General features: G+C 40.3%; 1 protein-coding gene across 2 annotated transcripts; it reads right to left on the bottom strand.

Annotated features, from left to right (window-relative positions):
• Positions 1-3598: 3598 nt before the first annotated feature.
• On the bottom strand, positions 3599-10759 carry KCNJ8 (potassium channel, inwardly rectifying subfamily J, member 8). Of its 2 annotated transcripts, XM_005869566.2 has the most exons (4): positions 10704-10759; positions 10100-10200; positions 9411-9853; positions 3599-5228 (listed from the first exon to the last, which is right to left on the bottom strand). In XM_005869566.2, exons 3-4 carry the CDS (start codon positions 9782-9784, stop codon positions 4334-4336), a joined length of 1269 nt encoding a protein of 422 aa, XP_005869628.1. In that variant the 5' UTR covers positions 9785-9853; positions 10100-10200; positions 10704-10759; the 3' UTR covers positions 3599-4333. The 2 variants fall into 2 exon arrangements, with proteins under 2 accessions (XP_005869628.1, XP_005869627.1); XM_005869565.2 differs by lacking the exon at positions 10100-10200.

Genomic DNA, 10759 nt, shown 5'->3' with positions numbered 1-10759 from the left:
AGCCCAAAAAAAAAAAAAAAAAAAGAAGAAAGAAAGAAATTTTGTCAAGCCCTCACAGATGCTAAGTGCTGAGATTATAATTTAAACTGAGTGAGTCTGGCTGCAGAGTCTATTTCTTAACCACTATACTATACTGTGCGAGCCACGTCCCGCGTGGTTCAGGGTTCGGGATCTGGAGAAGGGCCGTGCGCAAATGATGGAGACAAGACAAGAAATAATAATTTGGAAATATTGGGGGCCAGGCGGGAAGCTCAACACAACAGGAAGGACTTCCACTGATGCCCAGGCCTTGCCAACCTTTTATTAAATTTTGGATACACATATAGCCCTTAGTCAGGCAGGCAATTCCAGTAACAGGCTATCTTAAAGGTCAGTAAATATTAGTAAAGATTTACTCTGAGACTATTTGGTCAGGAAATTGCTTGAGCCACCATTGTCTCGACTAAACAATTGGTGCATAGCTCTGGCCCTTGCCAGGGCTCAAGGTTCACCAGCATTCCGGGCTCCTGGTTTACACTTCTCTGATAGTGAAGGCAATGGGTAGCTTCCAACACTGTACTTCTCATGAGATGGCACTTGAGCAGAGACCTAAATAATGACAGGAGAGACTCTTGAGCCGTTCTGGGGAAAGTGCTCCAGGTAGAAGCAAACCCATGATATAAAAGTATGTAGGGCTCTGTTTCAAAGAAGAGCAAGGCCAATGTGGTATCAAGTGGGAATGATTAAAGAGAGTGGTTTCTGGGCCTTGGGAAGGATTTTGGTTCTCATTTTTAGAAAAAGAAAAAGCCATTGGAGGGTGTTAAATGGGGTAATGTGATTTATGATGTACTATAGAATTATATATTTGAAACAGTATGATTTTATTAACCAATATTATCCCAATAAATTTAATAAAAATATTGTGGTTGCTGTATGAAGACTAAGTTGGAAGCAGAGAACCTAAATATTTAATAAAATTCAATGTGTCAAAATTATACACACACATATTAGAGTCTTCTTATTTTCTAAAACTTAACTATATGGTTCCTAAATATGCTTAGCCAGGCTGCAGAGTCTATACTATACTGTGCGAGCCACGTCCCGCGTGGTTCAGGGTTCGGGATCTGGAGAAGGGCCGTGCACAAATGATGGAGACAAGACAAGAAATAATAATTTGGAAATATTGGGGGCCAGGCGGGAAGCTCAACATAACAGGATGGACTTCCACTGATGCCCAGGCCTTGCCAACTTTTTATTAAATTGTGGATGCACATATAGCCCTTAGTCAGGCAGGCAATTCCAGTAACAGGCTATCTTAAAGGTCAGTAAATATTAGTAAAGATTTACTCTGAGACTATTTGGTCAGGAAATTGCTTGAGCCACCATTGTCTCGACTAAACAATTGGTGCATAGCTCTGGCCCTTGCCAGGGCTCAAGGTTCACCAGCATTCCGGGCTCCTGGTTTACACTTCTCTGATAGTGAAGGCAATGGGTAGCTTCCAACACTGTACTTCTCATGAGATGGCACTTGAGCAGAGACCTAAATAATGACAGGAGAGACTTATGAGCCGTTCTGGGGAAAGTGCTCCAGGTAGAAGCAAACCCATGATATAAAAGTATGTAGGGCTCTGTTTCAAAGAAGAGCAAGGCCAGTGTGGTATCAAGTGGGAATGATTAAAGAGAGTGGTTTCTGGGCCTTGGAAGGATTTTGGTTCTCATTTTTAGAAAAATAGAAAGCCATTGGAGGGTGTTAAATGGGGTAATGTGATTTATGATGTACTATAGAATTATATATTTGAAACAGTATGATTTTATTAACCAATATTATCCCAATAAATTTAATAAAAATATTGTGGTTGCTGTATGAAGACTAAGTTGGAAGCAGAGAACCTAAATATTTAATAAAATTCAATGTGTCAAAATTATACACACAAATATTAGAGTCTTATTTTCTAAAACTAAACTATATAGTTCCTAAATATGCTTAGCCAGTTAAATATATTTTAGCAAAAAATGTTATAAATCATAGCAATACTCTAAAACATTTGTAGACTTTTAGCAACTGTTGATGTGATCTTTTGTTTGATGTGGCTGCCACTAGCTAAATGATGTCCCTGTCTGAGACATGCCTCGACACAGGGGGCCCATCAAACTCTTCCACTGACGTTCCCATTAAATGAATGGTCCTCAGGTCCTTGGCACCCAGCATCTGGTTGCAGCTGGAAGGCGGCTGGTGAACTGCCCGGGTTCTATAGCTAGATTTACCCTTGGGTGCCAGGGCATTCTGCACCACCTGGACTCAGAAATCCTTCATCTCAGCCCCACTATGCCCCAACATTGCCTGCCCTGCAGTTTGGGTCACCTCCACAAATGGGCTGCCACTGAGCAGCAGGCAGGCACTTGCACATACTCTTATTGCTGGTGTGGCAGCTGCCTTCCAGGTCTGCTCAGCTGCCCAGGGGTGGGAGTGGAAGACCTGCATCTGTGCCAGAACTGCCCACCTCCCTGTAGTCATTGTTGGGGGAAGTTTTATTAAGATAGACTTTCTTTAGCAACCATACAGAAGTGTTTCAATATTTTAACAATTGATACAGCTGCATTCATATGTTCTGGGTGATGAGCACCCAGCTTGGAAGTGGCAGAGGTAGAGAGAACAGGTCATGCACTGGGTATATTTTGAAGGTAGACCTAACAGATTTTGCTAATAGATGGCATGTGAGGTATGAAAGGTGTCATGTATGACTCCCAGATTTTGGCCTGAGTGATTGGAAGAAGGCTTTGTTACTGAAAAGGAAGCATTTGGTTTTAGACACAGTAAGTTTTAGATGAGTATTAGATATTCAAATGGAGTTTCTAGTACCTGTTTGATGTATAAGTCTGAAGTTCCACAGAGTGGTTAGAAGTATTCAGAAATGAACTCAGTAAACTGATCATTTCCATTCCTTGGGTTATAACACTAGTCTTTTGTTTAAGACAGGATTTGAATATATGTTTGATTCAGTGTCATTTCTCTCCTGTTTCAATGTCCATAAATGAACTAAAAGAAACACAAAATAAAAAATCTGTATAAAAAGCTACTCAAGAGCTCAGTTTTCTGATGTTTACTCATGTGGAATACAGAAATTAAGAATAAACCCATAGCTTATTAGCCTAGTACTTTTCTCTGTGCCCCTCCCCCTCCCTGGAAGATGCAGGAGCTAAAGATGATTTAATAGAGGTTTGATAGGAAATCTCACATTAGCAATTGAGGTAAAGCTAAATTTATATATGCCAAGCCTGATTCAGATCTTTCTGGGAAGTAATGTGTAGTTTTAAGATGGGGAGGTGGGAGACTCAAAAAGTTACAGAATTTCTATGACACATCAGGTTCAGATAGAAAGCCTAGAGAACATTTTAAAACTTGGGATGAAATGAACAAAAAATAAAACAAAAAGTAGAGTTTTCTTAAGACAACAATCTCTAGGAGAGAGAGAGAAAGAGAGAGAGAGAGAGAGGGGGGTATCTCAGAGGTGTTATCACTATATGATATCTCTTTCCCATGCCTCTAAAAATGTATTGTTTTTCCTTGAATTTAACCAGGGATAATTTTGTGAAAGAGGAATCACAAAACCACAGTGAATACAAAGAAAATATTTTAATAAAATATTCAATACAACATTTCCCTGTGGGGGCCCTTACGGAGAAGTGAGAAGGTGAAGGAAATGACTATCATTGTTGGGAATCCAGTCCTAAAATGAGAGGGGGATGTTCTTAGCTTTTCCTCTAAGCTTGTTGCCCAGTTCTGCCAACAGGCAGCCATGAGGAGGACCAGGAAATCTCCAGAGGTCATTGTGAAGGACCAAGTGGATAGATAGAGCTCAGCAGTTTTTGCCTCGTGCTTTTTACCAGGTGCAGTGTCATGGGAAAGGCAAAGGCAACATATTGGTTGATATATAAAGTATGTTAATACAATTTTAGTTTCCCCTCCCCCTCCTATTCTATTTGTACTTTCAGAGTGAACAATAGAAACAGAGAGACCCGTGGGTTCATCCACTAAGCATTCCAACAGAATCCTTCCTTGGCCACCTTTTCTATTCAAGGTCCATTACTATTAATATGATTGTGTTTCAGACAGAGAGGAAACGAGAGCATACTATTCTCTACACATAACTTAAGCGTATCACTGCAAATATTGCATGTATGAAACAAGTGTGAGCCACGAATTCTCCCCCTTGTGCGTTACTGTTTTATTGATAAAGAAAGTGCCGTTGTTTAAATATGAATATCATTTAGTGCATTAAGATGTACAGTCTGGTAGTGCCCTGCATACAGCGTCCACACTTGCTACGAAGACTTCCTTGGGGCCGTCTTGCTGTCATGATTCTGGTGTGCTTCCTTCTGGAGTCATAAACTGCACCTTTGGCACGATGAGGGACGAGTTGTTCCTCCGGATAGAGTTGTTCCTCCTCATGGAATTATTTCTTCTCATGGAATTGCGCTTCCTCAGAGAATTCTGATGGGACAGTTCACTCTTCTGGAGGGTCTGGATAAGGATGGAAGGCTTCTCATCCAGCTCTCGGGCACTGCACCTGGGAGCAGCTACTTTCACAGTGTTGCCAAATTTGGAGTAATCCACAGAATACACTCCCTCCTCCTCAGTGACAATAGACACGAAGCGATGGCCCCATTGGATCTCCTCAGCGATGTAGGAGGTTCTTGCTTGCGTGGTAATGCCGGTAGTTTCGACCACTCCTTCTAGAATCACTATGACCTCCAGGTCTTGGTTGGCCAGGTCAGTAGCTGAGATATCATACAAGGGGCTGCGCTTGTCAATCACATGGCAGATGATTAAAGGGGCCACTAGAAAAATGTTATTACTCTCAATCGGGTTATCCACAGGAATGTCGAGTTGGTGAATAGGCACCACCTCCCCTTCCGGGGTGGTTGTTTTCTTGACCACCTGGATGCGCACTGAGGCACTAATGATCATGCTTTTCCTCAGGTCGCCCACGCGGAACATGAAGCACAGCTTGCCATTTCGGACAGCAATCACGGCATGGCGACTGAATATCAACGTTTCTGCCCTCCTGTGAGCCTGAGCTGTTTTCATGAAAATGCAGCCCAGCATGACGGCATTGATGATCAAACCCACGATATTCTGCAGAATCAGCACTGTGATGGCCAGAGGGCATTCCTCTGTCATCATTCTCCCTCCAAACCCAATTGTCACTTGCACCTCAATGGAGAAGAGAAAAGCAGAGGCAAAGGACCTGTGAGAAATAATATCAGAAAGTAATGCCATCAGATCACATTTTGACTAATGAAATAACATACCAAGCTCATTTTTCCTTCAATGTCAAAAACATTATTTTTCTAGGATGAAATGTCCCAAACTGAATTTGCCATCGTCTTCCGCCAAAGGCTATTACATGCCTTTGGAAAGACCAGCCAACTTAACTTGTCAAATGCCTAATTCTAAACACAAGCACTTGTGTTCTCTCTCTTCTCTGCATACATCTACTTCCAGACTTCTAGGGTACAATACTGCAATGTTTCCTAGGTCATGTAATAATCGGCCTACTTGTATGAAAGCTTTAACATAATAGAAATACATGTTTGTAGGAATATTTTACTTTGTGAAATAATGTACTTTCACAAAGGCATAGTTTACTTTGTGAAAATTTCTGCCAGATAGATGTTTATTATTCATTGCATGTGTGTGTTTAAGTGACTTGAGTCATAAGGAAGGTACTGAGTAGTGAGTGTACTTATCACTCACTAACTTAACTCATATTCACTAGCTAACACTTAGTGTGTGTTCCTCATATACAGGAAGCATGGTGCTAAAAAGTGGTGCAAGACACCAGTATTTTAATAACTACTATTTTTAATTAAAAAGAATGTTTCGCCATTTGGAAAGAAAAATGTGTTCTTACTGACTTTCTTATTTTGTTCTGTAAGTGATCTAGAGAACGCTAAAGCTGTTAAAGGGAGAATTCGAAGCAGAGATCAGCAAATGACTGTAGCAAGATCACAAAATTAATAAGAACTTGAATCCCCTCAATGCTGGCCTAGTTATTTGAAAGGGCAAAAGGAAGGGGTCAACAAGTGTCAGGATTTTCTAGGGGAGCTTTTGCAAATTGGGTATTTCTTCTGTATCTCTATGATTTACACACTGATTTGGTAGGTTTAGGGTGGACCTGGGTAAGACTCCAAAAAAGCTCTCAAGTGATGCTGATTTATCCCCCTGGTTAGAAGCACTGCATTTCATTATTCTTATCATTAATTTATTCACTTAACTACATATCCATTACTGCTGTAGCTTCCTATTAGAAATGACGTTAGCCCTGTGTTTCTCTCAACTCCAATTTCAAACTTCTCTAATTTTATAGAAGATAAGCCTCCTGTCAAAGTATCATCTATCTGCTGCTGCCACACACAAAGAGTGAGCAAAATGTTTAAGCATTTGAAAGCTGTGTATACACACTGCACTTTAGTGGGACATCTTGAGGTGGGAACAAGTATACACAGATTCTTTCTACTAGCTTTTAGGAGGAACATGCAAATTTATTTCCCTTTTCACCCTTTTTGTTGCTAAAAAGATTCATGGAACACCACAATAGTTGCCTTTCCCACTAGTTGCACACAAAATATATCATATGATCTAAAAAGATGGCAACAGCCTGACTGGCCTGGTTTAGTGGTTGCGGTTTGATTCCCAGTCAGGGCACATGCCCGGGTTGCTGGCTCGATACCCAGTGTGGGGCATGCAGGAGGCAACTAGTCAGTGTTTCTCTCTCATCATTGATGTTTTTATCGCTCTCTTCCTCTCCCTTCCTCTCTGAAATCAATAAAAATATATTTAAAATAAATAAATAAATAAAAAGATGGCAACAGATAAGAATGGACCCCAGAGGAGGGGCATGGACACAATGTTGATTTCTAATAATATTCACACACTTTGAAGAGCAGCCTAATGTTGACTATCTTTAAATGTTTAGTTATAATGGCTTGAGAGGCTATTCAAGGGCTAATAATGTTTATTGCTTATTTTATGAAATAATTTAATTCTAAACATTATATAGCGCAAGACCCAGCCTTTTATGGACACCTGTCATGCTAAACAACCTCAAGAGATGAAAGTGTTTAGCTGCTTGTTTGTTCTACTACAGAGGATGTTAGGCTGAATAAGAGAGGAAATATGTTGATTAATTTTCTGACTCATGTTAGAGAGTTATCCCACATGAAAGGGAAAGTGAGCCATTCTAAAACGGGAATGGTAAAATGTTATTTGGACATACCAGTGAGTATGCATCACAATAAGTTGTTTCCAATTATGATGATATGGTAAGAAAATGGGCTTATGAAAGACAGGAAATGCAAAGAATTATAAATGTTATTACTCATCTTTTAAACCCTCTTTGGGAGAGAATAGAAATTTTTCTGTTTCTATATTTTGAGTAAAAATTTGTTATTATGTATGGTTTGTTATGATTAAACTGTGTGCTGAGATTAAAGTATCAATAGCATCATACCATTAAAATAAAACTTGTAACCTTAAAGATGTCAAAAATTTTTTTAGGTAAAAGGGCAATTTAAAAGGCTAAAATTATTATGCTGATAAAATCAACTTTGTCTCACTGTATTTTTGACACCATTTCTCATACTTAACGTTCACAGCAGCAGGAATGCATCAGGGGAATAGCCATGCTTCAAAACACATCTTGTTGATAAATGGGAGCTAGAGTAAAAGAGCTTCTAGCAATTAGTGTGCTCTATAAAGTTTAAAAAAAAATCATTGAAAAGCTATCACTTTTGATGATTCCCCCAATTGCTTAATGACTTCTTTTTTTTTTTTTTGTAGGAAAAGCCAACATGTTTATCTCATAAATAAAATATGTCAAGGTTTATCATTTTTATTTTTTATCTTTTTATGAGTGCCTACTTCATATTTATTAAAAATGATCCTAATATGAAAATGATTCACCAATATAAATGCCAATAAATCTCTTAAAGAGAAATACAGATAATGATATTTAACTTAAGGTACCTGTTAAACAGAGTATTTCATTATTTCCTTTATATCTGGGGTACTGATGATCTCCTATATTTTTTACCTTTACTTTTTATTTGTGATAAGTTTAGGACAAGAAAATATCTACTCAATGGTAAAGGCAATGGATCAATTCCATATAGTTTTCTTTCCTCATAATCCAAACTGGAATCTGTGGAATGTGATCTCTGCGCACAAATCTCCTTGGCATGCTGGCATTGCAGACACTCAGGAAATGGAAGGATGGCAAGTTCAGGGTCTAGGTCTCTGCTTCTTGCAGTGGTTTGCTAGTTTCCTAAGAAGTCAGGGTCAGTAAAGGTCTCATTCTTTACAGTTTCCTGGCAGAATGGTGCTTGCTCAAGTTGCTTTGCTTGATGCATTATATGAATTAGAAATATCATTCATAAAGTGTCCTGGGGAAGTTTCTAGTATTACTACTAGTGTTTTGCTTCAGAATGAACATTTTTTGAAAGCGATATAAATGATCTCTTTCCATCTCCCAACAACAACAAAAAAAATTAAGAGACAAATCATCCCAACTAACTGTTCTTAGGCCATGTGAAAATATGAGAGAAGATTCACTGAAATCAAGTTCACTGGACTTATCTTTGAGATACTTATGATATAAGAGGAAGAAGCAAAAGTTAGGCAATCTAAAAAGTGTCTTGTTCTTATCCTATTAAAACTTTTGAAGGAAACCACAACGTGAAGTCACCTCTACCTAATCTCTTCCATGAAAAATTTGGACTAATTTCCATTTAAAATTAATATCTTATAGTCCTGAATCTTAGCATAACTTTTCATTCTGGAATCCAATGCAAGCAATCAGCTATTTAAAATATTCTTGTTAAAGATGGGCTTATATTTATTTAGTTCATTTTATGGATTTCAAATCTAGGGCACCTCTCCACCAGTGTCTTCCCATTTTTCTCATTATTTCTGAAAATGTCATGGGTAAGAGAAGTCATGGAAATATATTCCTAGCATTTGCACAATAGTTTTTCCTGATCAAAGATATCTACTTGTGAACACTGGAAATATGGACAGCAGCTTTTTCAGACTGAAAACTAAATATGTGCTTTTTTTTTTTTTTTTTTTTTTTTTTTTTTTTGGTAAGGCACTCTGTAGAATCCTTGGAGCCACAACCATTTTTTAATAACTGGCCTAGGATTTTCAAGGCTAGCCCATGGGATTGGAGCTTCACATTTTCAGAGATGCCTCATCCATAAAGCTACATTAAACAAAGATTTTTAATATGTTAGATTAGCTTTGTTGCTTCTGAAGTTACTAAAGCAAACCCTTTATTTCACTGTCAACAAACTGGAGTGATAAGAGAGCAGTTTCATTTATTTTTTTCTATATTGTTTTTGACCCCTGCTTCATCCCACCGCATTCTTACCTGACATTAGTCACACACACAGCGGAGTCCAAGCCACTTTTCTCCATTCCGCTTTTCTCCATGTAAGCATAGATGTCCCCGTGGGCAAAGGCCACCAGCCACCACATGATGGCGAAGAGCAGCCAGCTGCAGAGGAACGACATGGTAAAGATGACCAGCGTGTGGCGCCATTTCAGGTCGACCAAGGTAGTGAAGATGTCCTGAAGGAACCGGCCCTGCTCGCGGATGTTCTTGTGCGCCAGGTTGCAGGCCCCGCTCTTGGCGATGAAGCGGGCTTTGGCGAGGCGGTCTCGGATGCGCGGCTTGCGCAGGTTCTCCGCCGCGATGCGCGCCAGCACGTACTCCTCCGGGATGATGCTCTTTCTGGCCAACATGGTCCTGTCACCATCGCCAGCCTAGCCACCTGCCTCTGATCTGCCTCTCCTCCCTGGAGACCCGTCCTCCTGCAAGGGAAACGATGATTAAAAACCTCCCCTCCCACCCCCTCTTCCTCGCCTCTGCAGTCCTTGCATTTAGGGTTCTGTCTATACACTTGGAGGTGACAGGCAAAGCTAAAGGTAGGGTTTTATTAATCTTAGCACGGAGTTAGTTTGGGCTTCACTTCTGGGATCCCAGAGAAATTATTTGGTTCGAAGCAGAACTCTTTCAATGGCCCTTATCATTTTGAACATGGATGGGTATAGTCTTACTTAAGCAAAACGTGGAGGCTGTAAGCAGCAGGCTCAAGGAGAAATCCCGGCGATTCACCGCGTCTGTAGATTAACGCAAGCATGCAAGCACGTGGCGGCGTCTAGAACGAAAATTAAGGCCAGATGGGTATCGTGGTCTATTTACGAAAGTATTTACATGATAGAGCAATAGAAAAAGTTGAGAGGGGAAATTCTTCCTTCGTTCTTTTTAGACGTAGGCAAAGAAGAGGCCGTGGTCTCTTGCGCAGTATAAATAACGCCTAGTGTCACTTGACAAAATAACAAGCGACGTGCCATGAACGTGAAAATTACGAACAAGTATTTTAAATTTGAAAGAAGTATGAGTTGCACTTAGAAATACTCCCCATTGAGACTCATGATATTATACATTGAAAACTTCTTTGCAACGAAGGAAGCAAACATACAAGCTGCAGGGAAAACCCGGAACATAGCCCCGCGGGCTTGCAGAGAGAGTTAAAAGCGTGCCCCGAAAAGTCCATCCAACACTGCAAACCTCTGCTGTGTTTTTGCATTTTAAATCTCTAGCGGGGACGCAGACAGCCGGGGTCCCGGTCCACTCCCGGGGAGGAGCGCTGAAACTTACAGACTCCGCACAGCGGGTGCGGCGGCTGCACCTTCCCGCAGACGCCGGCGGACCGT

Source organism: Myotis brandtii, unplaced genomic scaffold (genome assembly GCF_000412655.1).
Source record: "Myotis brandtii unplaced genomic scaffold, ASM41265v1 scaffold299, whole genome shotgun sequence".
NCBI lineage: Eukaryota > Metazoa > Chordata > Mammalia > Chiroptera > Vespertilionidae > Myotis > Myotis brandtii.
This window is presented reverse-complemented; position numbering and strand designations above follow the sequence as displayed.

Excerpts from the sequence above, each read along its gene's own strand:
- KCNJ8 (XM_005869566.2), bottom strand. The coding sequence starts at position 9,784 with ATGTTGGCCAGAAAGAGCATCATCCCGGAGGAGTACGTGCTGGCGCGC. Across the intron at positions 5,229-9,410 it reads GTGTGTGTGACTAATGTCAG|GTCCTTTGCCTCTGCTTTTC; the intron begins GTAAGAATGCGG and ends TATTTCTCACAG.